At 47.4% G+C, this 16,076-nt stretch overlaps 1 protein-coding gene across 1 annotated transcript in view; it reads left to right on the top strand.

The window, feature by feature from the left end:
* LOC135911038 (DNA-binding protein D-ETS-3-like) overlaps positions 1-16,076 on the top strand; it is a 243,095-nt gene that overhangs the window by 65,055 nt on the left and 161,964 nt on the right. Inside the window, exon 4 of the mRNA XM_065443137.2 lies at positions 8,337-8,444. Coding sequence (XP_065299209.2) covers positions 8,337-8,444 — 108 coding nt within the window. The remainder of the gene's footprint in view (positions 1-8,336; positions 8,445-16,076) is intronic.

Here is a 16,076-nt window from a genome sequence, read left to right as displayed (position 1 = left end):
AAATGACCTTTTCTTAAGTAACCTTTTTCTTCAACAATGCTAAAAAGCACTTCGAACGCTTGCAAGTAACTCCTCCAGACACAACTTCCCATGGCAGTACAAGCTTTTGTGTTAGTAAAATATTTTGAGAAAGGACATACGGGAATTCCAGACTCTTATTGTAGTATACTACGAGACAGAATGAGGAGAACACTGCAGATTACCAGTAGAAAGTTGATCGGCCTGACTGCCACCAAAAACGCAGATTCCTTCTTTGGCTGCTATATATGTGGGGGGCCGTCACTTGTAGCTCTCCCGAGGGTAGCGGCACTTATAGAACATGTGCGAAAGGTAATGGAAACAACACAAGTGTTATAATTGCAATGGCATAAAATGCAACATCATGAGGCGCCTGTAAACAGAGAAAACATAATAAAATGTTTTTATCAACTGTCCAGCGTGCAGAACAAGGCTGCCTCCACAATGGCTTCGTACCACAATGAAACATGTTTACCGTGGGTAACTACAACACTTTCATTTCGCTATTGTTGCTCCACGTGAGGTTAATTTTAAACCATCTTCACTCCTTTTGCAGCTTGATTTGCAAAAGCTTTAAACGATGCTTTTTTGGCGAATGCACATACCTCGTTTATCATAGGATGCCCGACCGTGGGTTATAAGTGATTCATGGTGCATAAATGTGTACATTCACGCCCTTGGTTTTCAAAGAACACCTTTACAGTACTGGCCACATTTTTCTCCAGGTCCACGACGATTAAACGAAACCTCAGTTCCGCGTCAATGCACAGCTACAAAAAAAAAAATAATAATAATAAATAAAAAATAGTCAAATGAAAATGAAACAGTGGCTAGCAGTAAATGCAGGTTGATTTTCATACTAATTATATCGCTATTAAAATTAATGCTTCTACGTAATCATTGTGGCATACCCACCCGTACAGCTTTATTTGCATAAGCTGGCCCAACGCATGGCGGACGAATGTCAACCGACACCCTGGGTGGCTCTGCAGGCGTACACTACAAAAAAATTTATCACCTCAGAAGAAGAAAATCAAAAGATGGTGTTGAGAAAACCTCTGTGGACATAATCTTTCTCAGGCTTTTCTAAACAAGCAAATTTAACCGAGCATTAAAATATAATTGGATTCTCCCGAAAGCGTCGTATAGCAACCACTGCTTGAGGTACTTGCTCGCGTGGAGCCAATTTCTGCGTTTGCAATTTATTACTGCGAGGATCGGAGTTGTGAGCACGTGTACTTGTGGCCTGGCATTGGGGCTAACGCACGTGGTCACGTGCGAAGAAAAGACATCAGCCAGAGGGCAACCAGAAACGCATGTAACTTCCATTGCATGTGCTGTACCGTTAGAGTGAAATGGAGTCCTCATCATCATTCCGTCGCCGTTTCTACGGACGGGACACCGTCGATATTGCATGAGCTAAATGGTAGTCAAGCACGTAGAAAACAGTATCACTGCCACATTCAGGCCTAACGATCCCTTAACAGTTCATAGAGAAGCTCCTGCCCCTTAATAGCTGGCGGTGTAAAACAGCCCAATGAGTCAGAGCACCTATTCATTGAACCAGCACCTCTGGCGCGCGGCAAGAATCCGCGGTTGGCGAAGCCATCGCGTAGACACAAATGCGTAGACACAAATTAGAGCGAGTATTGCTTCTAGGCACTGCATACGTTCGAAAAGCTCGCGCAGCAGGCGAACGCAGTTTGAACAAAAAGTACTTACCAAGGTCAAGTATCCTCCCGTGGACGCCGGCGCAGTGGTCACAATATTCACACTTTATGTGTGACAAACCTGTAACCGCGTGAATGTGCATGATCACCGTGCAATAACTGTCCCAGCAAACTAATCTGCTAAACTGTAACCGCGTACTGCTTGCAGTCGCACTATGGTTCGCTGCATCACGCCGAACAGGTTTTTGTTGGCGAAGGCCATGGACCATTACGGCACCAAACACGCGTATGAGAGAGGCAAAACAAGCAAAACTACCGTACGAAATACCGCGAAACGTCAAACAGCCATATTAGCATGTATTCCATCGTGCGCAAATGCGAGACGGCAAGGAGAGATGAAGTTTAATGAAGTTGCCAGACCACACCATCTGGTTGATTCAGGTGGGAACACGCAGTATACCTTTCCTTGCTCTAAATGAATAAATGAGTTGCGTCGCAGTTTATGGGTTACTGTGTAGAGGTTACACACCGGATGTTATTGATGCAACCCTCAAATGGGCTCCCTGACCTATAATCGGCTGTCAATAAGAACGCGTAACCCTTATACTAAACGAAAATAATTGAAACATCAGAACGACTGCCGCTGTAACCTCTATTTTGCATGTCGATGCCACGTAGAAGTTACACTAAAGGTTCCCCGGCTTAGAGTGTACCCTTTAGCAAACGTAACAAAGTGATGAAGAATAATTTTTTGCTATAGTAAATTGCTATCGATATGTTGGAAAATTACGGAGCCATTGTAACTTAAGCGAATTTAGTCATAGCTGTGATAGCTTTAACATCAAGCGGCAGTGAGCAACACGATCAAAGGTAGCAAGGTCAAGTAATATGCAATCTGTCTGTACGTACTGTTCATGTTAAAACTGTCTGATCAGCCGTAAATTCAGAGATTTGAGTCTCGCAAGAAAAACCCTTTCTGAACCTATGCTGATAAAAAAAAAAGAGGCTGTTAGACTATAGATAAATGTAAATATGTACTAATACATATATTGGTATGCTATACGTTTATCTCTGTCGACATGCAAGTTAGATGCTATACTATTCAACCATCAAAGTTGTTCGAATCAGTCTTCAGTCTTTGACTGAATTATTCCTCCAAGTTTGTTAGAATTGTAGCACCCAAACAAAAGTGATGAACTAATCCATTCACACCGCCAGCCTTTTATCTTAAACCTTGCAAGATAATTAAAATTTTGAGAACGATATTAATGAACTAACAAACTAAAAGCGATTTAAGTTCACATCGCCGCTCTTTACGGGCAGCGCAGTGGTGCCTGTGTGATGCGATTACAGGCCGTACACGGCGTATTAAAGCATTCAAAAGCGCCAGCAATTTTGGCGCACCTGCGTATTTAGAACCCGTTCAAGCACAACGCTAAGACTTACTATAGCTTTCTGAGATAGCTCTAGATTAGGGGACGCAAGCCGCTTGGGTCGCTAATCTAAAACTCTCTAGTGCTTCGGCCTTCGGGCGAAAATGTAAGTTTTTGTTCATGCGATTAGCATTCTTAGGGTACACACACACTTTCCGGGATCTATCTATCTATCTATCTATCTATCTATCTATCTATCTATCTATCTATCTATCTATCTATCTATCTATCTATCTATCTATCTATCTATCTATCTATCTATCTATCTATCTATCTATCTATCTATCTATCTATCTATCTATCTATCTATCTATCTATCTATCTATCTATCTATCTAATCTAATCTAATCTAATCTTATCTATCTATCTATCTATCTATCTATCTATCTATCTATCTATCTATCTATCTATCTATCTATCTATCTATCTATCTATCTATCTATCTATCTATCTAATCTAATCTAATCTAATCTAAGCATTTTCCCGTCAACATGGGTTACCGGGTGGCATTTATAGGCCTCTACAGAGCCACGTTGCACCTATCCTTGTCATTGACCAACAATAAACTGCGTCATGCCATCTCTTGGCGCTCTTTGACAATCCCGGGCCCTTACGCAAAAAAGAAAGAAAGAAAGAAAGAAAGAAAGAAAACATGTATCATCATTATCATCATGTGCCAGTAGGTGTGTGCTGCTCTTCAATGAACCTGTATGACGTTACCTTGGGTTCCCAAGTATTTTCCAAGGATCATTTTCGTCATTGTAGAGCGGCATATATATGTGCCACCCTACAATGGCAAAAATGATCCTTTACATTTCTCGGATGCTCGGTGGAATCGAACCCGTGCCACGCGCGGACTTTACGGCGCCGCCGCTAGATGGCGCAGCATGTTCAGTAGGAAGCGTGAGCCCGGCTGCATACAGGTTTCAGCATTGGCAGTACGGTGTGTCGCTGCATTTCTTTATTTCTAATAGCATTGACGTCGAGATGGCTTCTACGTATACCGAATTTCTTTTTTCTCGTCATCATCGGCATCATTAGCAGCAGCAGCATCAGCATCATCATCAGCATATTTTATGTCCACTGCAGGACGAAGGCCTCTCCCTGCGATCTCCAAAAACACCTGTCCTGCGCCAACCGATTCCAGCTTGCGCCTTCGAATTCCCTAATTTCATCACACCACCTAGTTTTCTGCCGTCCTCGACTGCGCTTCCATTCTCTTGGCACCCATTCTGTAACTCCAATTGTCCCCTGGTCATCTAACCTACACATTACACGTCCTGCCTAACTCCATTTGTTTCTCTTAATGTCAATTAGAATATCGGCTATCCCCGCTTGCTCTCTGCTCCACACCGCTCTCTTCCTGTCTCTTAACATTACGCCTAACATTCTTCGTTCCATCGCTCTTTCACTCTTTCGTCCTTAACTTGTTCTCGAGCTTCTTTGTCAGTCTCCAAGTTTATGCCCCATATGTTATTTTTTCTGTGGTCTCTGAACGCCCGATTCTTGGCCTATCCAACAGTGGGATAGACTCGATGGCCTCAAGTCTAGCCCACTGTTGAGCAGTTAGTTGAGCAGTTAGTTAGTTAGTTGATATGGACTCCTCGCTTGCCCGCGAGGAGTTCATAACTTGAAGTACCACTCAGCGGGGCTCAAATGGACATAAATTCTTTCGCACTCACATCTCATAAGAAGCGCTTAGGCGTCCTCAAGTTTTTGCGTGACTTGTTAGCATCAAGAATGTACCAGGACTTTTCTGTTGCTATATAGTTGGAGAGAAGCGGTCTGTTATGCGCTGAGGACATTGAGAAATGTTTGTAGCTTTTTACATTGCTTCTCCAGATTATTTTGTGCTGATCACATTGTGATGTGAGCATAGACAAAGAATTTGATGTTCGTTATGTTTACAGAAACAGCAAGTATTGTAGTCATTAGGAACACACAACAGTTTCCGCAAATAAAATGCTGACAATGACAGTCATCATATATATGGTACATCGAGTACATTATAGTTGTCAATAATCCTAGAAGTTGTAAACATCCCGATGTCTCGCCGACAAATTAACGCCAGGGCGTCTCTGCGGGACCAAAATGTTGACGAAAAGTATACGCTTATGGACATGTCCCAACCGTTAGTAACATCAATCGAAAGGAAATCGTCTGCTTCATAGACAGCTTCGAACGTCACCGCACATAACGAAAAAATATTTTCTTGCGGTATTAAATTAGCAGTGTCCACCAGCAGCTTTCGTAAAGCACGCTGATTATGTCCTGAAATTGACACGAGGCGCGGCTTCTGAGGCGCGTGTTCGTACCCGAAACCCTCCGGCATATATCAAAGAGCTGAGTACCTAAGCGTGCAGTCTCGATGCAATAGAGTCATTTGCAAGGCTACCTACACATCGAGATAACATCAGGTAGTGCACAATGTGTAGCTTCCACTTTGTTCCCGGTCTTTGCAAGCGAGGATGCAAAGGCCGCGGCTAACTTCGCTGCAGGAGTTCCGGGATTCCAAAAAGAGTGAGGTCATCCCTCACTGTCACTAAGTTAACAAGAGCGCGGGTCTCGACTTTGGGTCACAGCCGCGGCGCCATCGACTTCTCATTCAACTGCCATTGGCGAGGCGGCGCCCTCGGCTCGCGCCGACGACGCGCAGTCAACGCTCTGCGCCCCCGCTGGTGGCGGTAATTGCCGCTACTGGCGTCCCTGCGGCTGCCACCGTGCAGGCAGCGCGACCGGGGAGCGACCTCTCGTTACGGGGTGCTGCCTTGAAGCGCTGGTCTCGTGGGAACTCAACTGGAAGTCGACAGCGCTCGATTGTGCGCCCCAAGTGTCGCGCCAATGGACCCCGGCGCGGCGGCGAGCGGGGAAAGCGCGTGGCCTGCCACGCGTGTCCCCCACTACTACCGTTCGTTGGAAACTGATCGGCCGTGTGGCCCTTTGGGGTCGCAATGATTTCGGACTCTCTTCCGCCTTGGGAAGCTTGCCTGCACCAGCGCGCTCTCCCCGTTGCTCGTCTTCTCTGGCCGGCGTCGCAGTACTCTCATTCTTTTTGCGCCCCCTCGCATGCGCGTGAGTTATCGTCACGCACGCGGAGTGAATTTATTTGCTGCGCGCACAATGCAGCCTTGGCATACGCTGCGCGCACATCATCGGCGACAACGTGTCGCGTGTCGGCTAAACGAGCTGGCTTGTGGGCGCATGTAGTGCATGCCGTGCAGGATCGCCGATAGCTGCGCGGCTCGTGCGGGAGGGGCGCCGGCTCGCGCGCACAATGGTGCGCGGGAGCACCGGGAGCTGTTACGAGCTGCACTGAACACGAGGCCGCTGCGGTGTGTTGCTCGCTCGCCGAGCATCTTTTTTTTTCTCATAGCGTTCATTGACAAACATGAAGCCCTCTGGGACAGGCTAAGCGATGATAACTTTTTCCTCGTGACGGCTGAAGGATCCGGAGCAAATTTTTTCTGCCTGAGCGAGGCGAAATCACGGGGCTGATCCTTCGTTATCTCTGTATTCAATATTAGCTGAAACGCTAAATGCTGTTTTACATATCCTCTACTCTCGAGGACAGGAAATCGTAGAGACAGAAAGAACATGCATGAAAATCATTTTTTTTTTTTTGCGAAAAGCAGCAAATAGTTAGCAGATCACATGTTACGCTCTGATTTGACTTCCAGTTGCACGTCTATGCATATGTCGTGAAACATTAAATTAAAAAAAAGCCTAAGTTTACATTTAGCACTGTAGTACCCGTCAATTCCCATTTTCAAGTGCACTGCGGCATCATCTGTCTATTACTCTGTCTTAAACGCAAAAAAAAAAAAATGTGGTTAGAGCATCAACGGCACATCAACCAGTGGAGGGAAGCGCTTTCTGGAAGCTGAGTGCCCTGAAGTTCAAATAAACGCTTTTATTTTTAGTGCGTGCCTGCCTGCACACACATTGTGAATACACGCGAGCTTTCGTAATTTCTCATTATCTGCTTAACAATTCGCTATAAGAGAAGCATTGCGTTACGAAAAATTAAAATGCTGATTTCGTCAGCTGGACCATATACATATCAGAAGGAAGCAAATATTAGTTCTGTTATTTTATGTACTCTTCGCCAACATTTTGTTTGTTTAATTCTGCGAACCTGATCGCTTGGTTAGCCTTCATGATTGAAATATGCAGTGCGACGCAACGTGGTGAATAGGAAGAAGGAAACGTCGGGCAGGATGAGCAGAATTAAGAGACACTAGGCAGGTGAACACAGCCTCGTGCACCGTGTCGTTGCTAGGGGCGAGAGCTGCACAGCACTTTTTTTTTTACCTTCAATGATGATGATACGTTTGTATTATAGCGAGAGCCTCATCGCCCTAGCGGGATAAAGCATTCGTGCAATCAGAAGCCGTAGGTGGGGCCAACTGTCGAAAATTTCCCTCCCCCCCCACACGTTTATAGCATGCGCAGGTTGCCCCCCTCCCCCCTTCCGTTTGCGACGCTAATAGCTACTACTGTTGGCGAGGGCTTCGCGATTCACAGCTACACTCTGTTTCTTTCTTTCACCTACATTATATTGCCTCGTTGGTGGTTTAATACTGTATCGTGTACTCTGGGCTGAACCAGAAGTAGCATACTCCTCTCTCTCACCGATGACGTCGCGACGCACTTGGCTGGAGCTACAATGCACATGGGGAAAAATTCCTTGTTCTAACTCGGTTGCGGTGCCTTCCTTTCTTCTAACTTTCATATTTCAATTCATCTTCGACATGACGACATACATAGTGATGATAATTTCTTGTTGGACACAGCTGTACGCGCCTATGGAGCATTAACAGCCACAGTACACACTTGTTTAGGGAATTCCCTAAAACACCCTCGCGCAGCGTCATTGTAGGGAGAAGCACGCTTGCATCTAATGAAAGAAAGTAGTACTATGGGAAAGTCGGGGGCCACTGACACAGGCAATTTCCATATTTAAGAAATGCAGAAGACAGGGGATCTCAAATCTAAAAAAAAGAAAGGAATTGAGACATGTCGTGGATTCTGCGGCACGATCTCAAGAATTCTTTTAAGATCGCCAGGAAACAAAAAATCACCCAGCACAAAACTAAGAGCACCTATTGGGGCTCCGGCGATACCCGTGACACGCTCAATATAGTTGCAACGCCAAGTGGGCCGCCGAATTCGTGCAGCGGCAACTGACAGTGTTTACGCTGTTGCGTGTTCGCAGGCGGTGGCAGCGCGGGGTCAAACAACAACGACGGCCCAGGGGGTCGAACTGCGGCCAAGGCCTACGCGTCGACACCCGACAGTCACCCGTTGCGGCTGACCAAGGACGGTGAGTGCTTGCCCGGGTGCTGCCGCAGCATCTGGGTGCCGCACAAGGCATCCACGGCCGCACTCGCGCCTACACGCGATCATCGGAAAAGCGCTCTCATAAGCAGTGCTCTCTGTGCGAGTGCTGCACAATAATGTCAACCATACAGATGAAAAGTAGCAGGAGCACCTGCATGCGCAGCAAAACAGCTCGTGCATTAAAACTGGACAAGTCTCCACAAAAGCCGACGCGGGTTAAGCATCACAGTGATCCACTTGTGTGCGATGGCAGAATCGGGGAGAATTGCTTAGCTTACAGTGCGTGGATGAGAAGTGCGGAAGAAAAAAAATAACGTGCTTCCACCATGTAAAATGTGACATCCACCACTAACTATGCAGACACGTGTCGCGCAATTTTCCTGCTTTGTTGAAAGGAAACAAAAGATACCTCTCGTACATATTGGTCGTCGTAAATTCGTAGATAAAAACAGGGGATAAGAAACATAATCAACATATGCCTACATCTTGCATGATTCCTCTCCAGGATTTACACATATTGTAAAGATGCATTACCTACTCTGATGGTGTTTTACTCACACATATTTATAGTGGACAATCAATCTAACTAGGTGGTTAGCATGTAAAAAACAGAATCCACAATTATTTCACTTGCCTTTTCTTTTCAATTATATTAAATATTAAATATTAAATAATTATAATAAATATTAAATATTAAATATCAAAGACGTGTTAAACAACACTAGAAGTCGATACAGGCCGTGGTGTGTCTGTACCGCAATCTGCTGCTCGAGAGTGTAAGTTATTTTCTTTTCAAGCAAGATGTCACTGACGGGTAAAGAATCACTCATCTGTTTCACAATTTCTACAGCACAGCAGTAATCGAGACAACTAAAGGAGATACCAGAGCGCAAGCAGCGCTAACAAGTTGATGCGTGTAATTTTCGGTCTCGCCTCTGTCGTTTGGGTCTGCGTTTATAGTCTGCTAAAAGGCAATTAATCCAGAATACCATATTATAGTATACCGAGCACGTCTGTTTGCTTCCCGAACCTATGTACAGCACCAATTCAAAAGGTTTGCAGCAAGTTATCACTTTAGCGCTCAAATCCTCACCGTGAATGGTGTTCAGATGAACAAGGAATGAGCACTGCCCTGCGGGAAAAGAGAGCTCTGCTGCCTCATCACTGCAGCGCTGATAGAACGTTCATGTTAGCGAGCGCCACCATTCACAGGCTTGGCGACGGATGTGGAACATACTTGGTAGCATTGGCTAACACTCCCAGGGTTAGTTCTAGTAGATAAACATTAATATCCTATAGAAAGTGGATGGGTGAACGGCGCCGCGGTAGCTCAATTGGTAAGAGCATTGCACGCGTAATGCGTAAACGTGGTTTCATATCATACCTGCGTCCAGTTGTCTTTTCATCCACTTTTATTTCCATCTATTTGTCATTTCTTTGATTAAGTTAAGAAGTACAAGTAATATCTCATATTGTTTGTTGGCTTCTTATGATATGACTAATAAAACTCGGGCCCCTCGGTTTCCTTACTTCTCGTTCATACATACGAGGGACGTTTCGATAGTAATTTTCGTCATTTTTCTGGAAGAGAGGATTGGTACACCAAGTGAAATAGACAATCGTCATAAGAATCCTTGCTCGTTGCTGGTTCAACGACGGAACTCGGAGCGTCCGCGGAGGAAGAATGACGCATGCGCACAGCGCCGAAGAGGGAGAGTAGCAGCAGACCGGCGTGCTCAAGGTTATTCGAGTACAAATCACGATGACAGACGTGTGCTGACAACGCGGTCGGCAATGGAAGTGCGTGCTGTTTTGCGGTATGAATGGGCACGTGGGACTGGTGTGTCCGTCATCCACGAACGCTTAAAGATTGTTTATGTTGAAGAGGTCATGTCTAACTTGCATTGCAGGGCACCGAGTTTTAGAAGAGCGATTTCTTCAAACTGATTGCACGCTACTACAAATGTCTCAATGTCGGTGGCGACTATGTGGAAAATAGTTCAAGATGTATAGTTCATGATGCCATGGTGTTTTTTTTTTAATGGAGGGGGGGGGGGGGGCTATAAAGTTTCCATGTGAGAATAAACGACGAAATTTACTTTCGGAACGTCCCTCGTGTATAGAAAAAGCGGCCTCGTCGTTCGGTGCTACATAATTATATATTGAGTGTGTACCATTTTGCCGGATGGTCTATACGAAGTACTACAGAAGATTTCCACAACTGTGTCTCACGCCTAGAGCAAGTTACAAAAGCTTCCCCTGAGCTGACCCAGTGTACACTGTAGCTACCACCTCCCCTCCCTCCCCTGTCCGACTATAGCTACTTGCATTTTATTTGAAGCCGCAGCGCTATGTGTGACAGTATGTCATCACGCCGTAGAGGGCCATGTCCATCACAAAAGCCGTTCACACACTGTCGTCTGACAGTGAACGCTCGTGAAATAAAAGATGGAGGAGAAAAGAGGGAAGAGGGTGAGTTCACTTCCACGATAAAGGCAAGAAGCGAGAAAAGATGTCTGCCCGGAACAATGGACCACCCCGAAAAGTGCATCAGTGGAAAGTGTGCTGAACCATGAGTTTCGCTAGGAGAAGCGCCCCCCCCCCCCGTTCACGAGCCGATGGCACGCAACTGAGACATAGAAAAAGTCTGGATCATCCTAAAACACAAAAGACGGCAGCGGTCCGTGCGCGTGGCAGAAATGTCTGCCGCAGTGACCAGGTTCATTCGTCATGCAAAGCGCACTGTTCGTAATTAGGCGCACGCGATGCCGCTTCTTCGTGGCCTGACAGCAACACGGCGAGTTCGGGAGTGCCCGGGGAGGTCACGTGCCAAAGCGCGCTTCCGAATCCGGCCGCGTGCCACCGATCACGCGTGGCGCCATCCCACGGCCATGGTCGCAACCGTGACACGTGCATTGCTACATCGTTCAATGCGTTGTCGACGCTAGCAGTGATGGTGGCTTGCGCGGCAAATATGGCCTCGGTAGTCGGCCCCACCTTTCAGTCCTCACCCTCTCCCCCATTAGCTGCTGTTTTCCAGTCCCCTACGATGGGCGTCTTTCAAATTTTTTTATTACATTCGCAGTGCGTTCAGTCTGTTAAAATACTAAACCATTTCTGATTATCTCCGAACGTTCTCGTCTTATTAGAGTATCTCTAACCCTCCTTGGTTCAGTGCTGAGAATCATTCGGGGATTTATGATCCAGAATGCATGAAAGGGGAAAATTGGCATCCACCCGAATTGTAGCACAAAGCTACAAAGGAAAGCCATGCATGTTTCTCAGAAAGCCTCGCCACTGAAGAAAAATTCGTCCTGGTCTAGGATGAATTTATGCAAAAATGATGTGCCATCTTCATTGTCCCAGTGTCTCGAGTTGTCGATTACTTCGCCCTCGCTCAGCTATCGGCTAGCCTCCTCGTTAGCTCAGACCGTAGAGCGACCGCCCCGAGAAGGCGGTGGTACCGCGTTCGAGTCCCAGACCAGGACGAATTTTTCATCAACTGCGAGGCTTTCTTTCCTTCTGAGAAACCCCTATGGGTTTCCTTTGTAGCTTCGTTCTACAATTCCGGTGGATGACAATTTTTCCCTTTCATGTACTTTCCTCCACCTTGCGGGCTTCTTCAAAACTTATTTCCCGTATTCAGAATGCAGAGGATGCGTGGTTTATCCCGGTGTACTTCTGGGTCTGCCGAATGCTTGTTTGAAGTATAGCGAAGTGATTGTCCCTATTGGGCAGGCCGAGAGATACGGAAAGTAATTCCGACATCTCAACGGATGGCGCTGAACTGCGCTGCGCGGCGAGTGCTCTTTCGTAATATTGCCTCGACGCTTTACTGAGGCAGCTAAATTATATTTTCTGACCCAAGTTATAGTGTCTGATGTCACTGTGGAATAGCGAAATGGCCGACGGGCTGTCAGATCTCGAATAAGCTGTTAAACTACTACATTCCGTAATCAGCGTTCATTCTACTGTGAAAGGACTGTTAGCACCATACGCCATACCATATATGCAAGACTAATCCCTGTGACTACTGGCAATGAATTGCATCCCTGCTTAAGTTTTTATGTATTTTCTGATCCATTATTCTAAGTAGGTGGCAGAGGTTTCCCGAGGCAGATTAACTTTCTATCTGGGTCATTCGAAAGCAATGTGGACATTTTGCAGTATGCAGTACAAGTGCCGAATTGTAAGGTTCGAAAGCGGCCGACTTGGAATGGATTTCTTCTTCACGCTCTCCAGAGGGAGGGAGGGAAAACTTTTGAGTCTCTCGAGAGTTTCGCGGTTATGAGGTCTCCGTCGTCTTCATCTTCTTGGCGCTGGCGACTGGAGACTTCTCTTCAGCAAGGGTGGGCCCCTATTCCAGGGCTCCACTGAGTCGCGCTGCATCGCTCGCGTGCTGCACTAGGGCCCTTTGGGCCGTGAGCTCGCTGCTGGTGAGCCGACTCTCCCATTGCTCCGCACTCGGGTGTTCGTGTTTGTGGAATGCTTTGTTGCGTTCGCACTCCCAGGTGATGTGGTAAAGTGTAGGTTTGGCACCGCACCAAGGGCAGGTGGCCCTGTATTGTGTCGGAAACATCTTATTGAGCACGTGTAAGTTGGGGAAGGAGTTTGTCTGTAGTCTGCGCCAGCTGGTCGCTTCCTCCTTTGAGAGGTCTTTGTGTGGTGGCGGATATCTAATTCTAGTTCCTCTATGTAAGTTCAGGGTCTTTGCGTATCCCCCCTCGCAAGCCTGTAGGTGGGTCTCCGGGGCATTCGACCACCCAGCTCGGAACGCTTCACCTCGAGCTAGGCTGTCTGCCCTTTCGTTCCCCACTATGCCTACGTGACCCGGGATCCAGATTAGTTTGTGTCGGGGCTTTTCCTTCTCGGCGGAGGTGGCTCCGCTGAGTATTCTGAGGGCAGTTTTGCTGATTCTGCCTCTCGTGTAGTTTCTGCACACCTCTTTTGAGTCCGTCTCCAGAAACTTTTTCTTGAAATTACATCTTAATAAACAGTTGTCTTTGAAACATACCTTTAAAGAGCTGGCTTTTGGACATAGACACAAGTTTCGCGAAACAAGAACGTATACATATTTAGTTGCGCTGCCCACAAGGTCTCGAAATTACTTTCGAAAAAGAAGAAGGAGGAGGAGGAGGAGGAAATAAAGAGAGAAGGCAGGGATGATAACCATAAATGCGTCTGGTTGGCTACCCTACTCTGGGGGACGGGAAAGAGGGAATAGAAAGGTAAGATAGAGAGAGAAGGGGGAGGGGGAGGAAAGCCGCGGTGAGTTCGCCCACGCACGCGGAGGGTCTGAGCGAGTCAAAGGCGTTCACATAGGCCAGTCGCACTCAAGAAAGACAAAGCTGCCTTCATAGCTTTCTGAGCCGACGAGCGATGGGAAAATGGAAAACCAGGTTATGGTGATATGTACTTATGTGTCACATAAACTTTCCTTAAATTTCGACAATCACATTCCTCTATCAAGCTAACCCATTAGTCAACATTGCTATCTGTGGGGCAATGTCTTTGCTTGACAGGTATTTTTTTTATGCTTAATAAAACATGATTCGTGAGAGCACTTGCTCTCACGAAAGGCGTGATAATGCGAAGGCTAATAAAGGTACGTGAGTCTTAAAGCAACGATTATTGTAAATTCCATATGTTATATTGACACTTTGCGCTTTTTTTCTTTTCGCAGTTTCAACGTGCACTATTCCTAAGCGCATCGACATCCTAACTTTCCAACACCCCAAAAGAGGCAAACACCGTGTCTGTTCATCCTCTGTCTATGGGCACACAGCCGTGGTTCAGCCCTAGCCGCTGGACGAGCTCCGCCGTGCGACTGGTGACGGATGGCCGCGTTTGCGAGTGATGAGGACAGGGTATTCGCATGCGCTCAGCAGCTGTCAGACGCTCAGCGGCTCCCTCCGCTAAACGGGCACGTAATCCGAGCGCCCTCGTCAGCCACGCGCACGTTGCAGTCACGCAGGTCACGACAGTCGATCCACGACCTACCAAGGCGCCACGCAAACCCCTCGCCGATCCACTGCCCTTATCACATTCCCACGAAAATGCAGGATTTTTTTTTTTCGACATCGGTTCTCGCTCGTGTTCGACGAGCACTGTGCTTTTACTTTACGCGAGAACAAGCAAAAATGGTGAGCAGGAAGGGCACTGTTAAAAAAAAAACATAATAACAACAAATTGACGACATTGCGTTTGCCTGCATTCGTGAGTCACGGATTTCGGACATCACCTTTCGGAACCGTCATCAGGCTTCGCCTGCTTCATGTCGTTTAAGATGTCGTTGAGGCCTTGAAATGGCATTTGGGCATGCATGCTCCATTCGGGGAAACTGATGTGCTATTGCCGAATAATTGCGCTTCTGAGGTGAATCGAGTTCGTCCTTCCAAAATGAGCAAGTAATGCAACTTTCTGTTCTTCTGTGGCTCACTGTACACTGGCGTCAAGTGCTCTCGGGTGATCACTTTCGAGGATACCCTTTCACTGGTGTACGATTAAGCGCTTGATACGACTCCTCATCTACCTAGACTGGCGTCCTGCCAACGGTTTAGCCAATCCCCAGTGATCCATCGAGAATAAGGCCTCGCTGATATATGTCGGAGCAAATGCTATACGCTTCGTTTAATACGTGTGCTTTACGCGAAACTTATGGTGGCAAGAGGGAACGTTCTTGAATAGCAACAAAGGTATGCCTGATAAAATCACTGGACGTTCATCTTGAGTTATAAAATGCAGCGATCGTACTCTAATTTTTTTTCTTCGTCGTCCACGAGTCAACAACGTTAGACAAATATTGCCGACAAGATGCGTAGACGAACAAGATGTCACCGGCGCGGACAAAGCCGCCGACGACCGGCGCGCACCGTTCCGCACGCACGGCTTCCCGTGCTAAACGCCTATCGCGGGCCCGCGTTGACCGCAGTGCGCCTACGCGGACGCTGCGCAGTTCATAAGCGGCCGCCTTTCGCCTCATGCAGCGGTGATTGCGCGCCGCGATGGGCTCGCGGGGAGAACCGTATCGCGTGCTTCTCCAATTTCGTGGTTCGTTAGCGGCGCCAGCTAACGCAGGGCGCGCCCAGCGCAGCGTTATCGCCCGCTGATCCCCGCCAGCCCGGGTCCCCGTGACACACACACACGCCGAACGGCCCGCGTTGATGGAGGCGCGCTCGGGGAGCCGAGCGTGCCCATCCAAGCTGACACGTCGGGAGCGAGGAGGGTCGCGCGATACCGCGCGGGGCGGCTGCGGCCTCCGGTCCACCCCACGGCGGCCTGCCGAGCCCCGGTCGCCGCTTCCGCTCGCGATAACGGGGCACCAGGGGAACGCCGGGTCCGGCGTGTCAGGATGAGCGGTGCGCCGAACAAAAGTGAGAAGAAATCCGCGAAGACGGAAGCGGGTTGCGTGTGTGTGAACGCGTCTGTTTTGCTCCGGCACGGACTGTCGGGAATCCTTTGCTGGTGCCGGACAGGCGGGAGCAACTGATACGCGTATAGCTTGTTGATAACGAGCTAAACATACAGTAACACGAGCTGACAGAGAAATCACAAAAGGTAAATGGAATAAAAGTTCGTTCTCTGGCAATCTTGTTTCTTTCTCTTCCTTATTTCA

This window comes from Dermacentor albipictus, chromosome 1, assembly GCF_038994185.2.
Source record: "Dermacentor albipictus isolate Rhodes 1998 colony chromosome 1, USDA_Dalb.pri_finalv2, whole genome shotgun sequence".
Taxonomy (NCBI): domain Eukaryota; kingdom Metazoa; phylum Arthropoda; class Arachnida; order Ixodida; family Ixodidae; genus Dermacentor; species Dermacentor albipictus.
The sequence above is the reverse complement of the archived record's forward strand: the minus strand, read 5'-3'. Positions and strand labels throughout refer to the sequence as shown.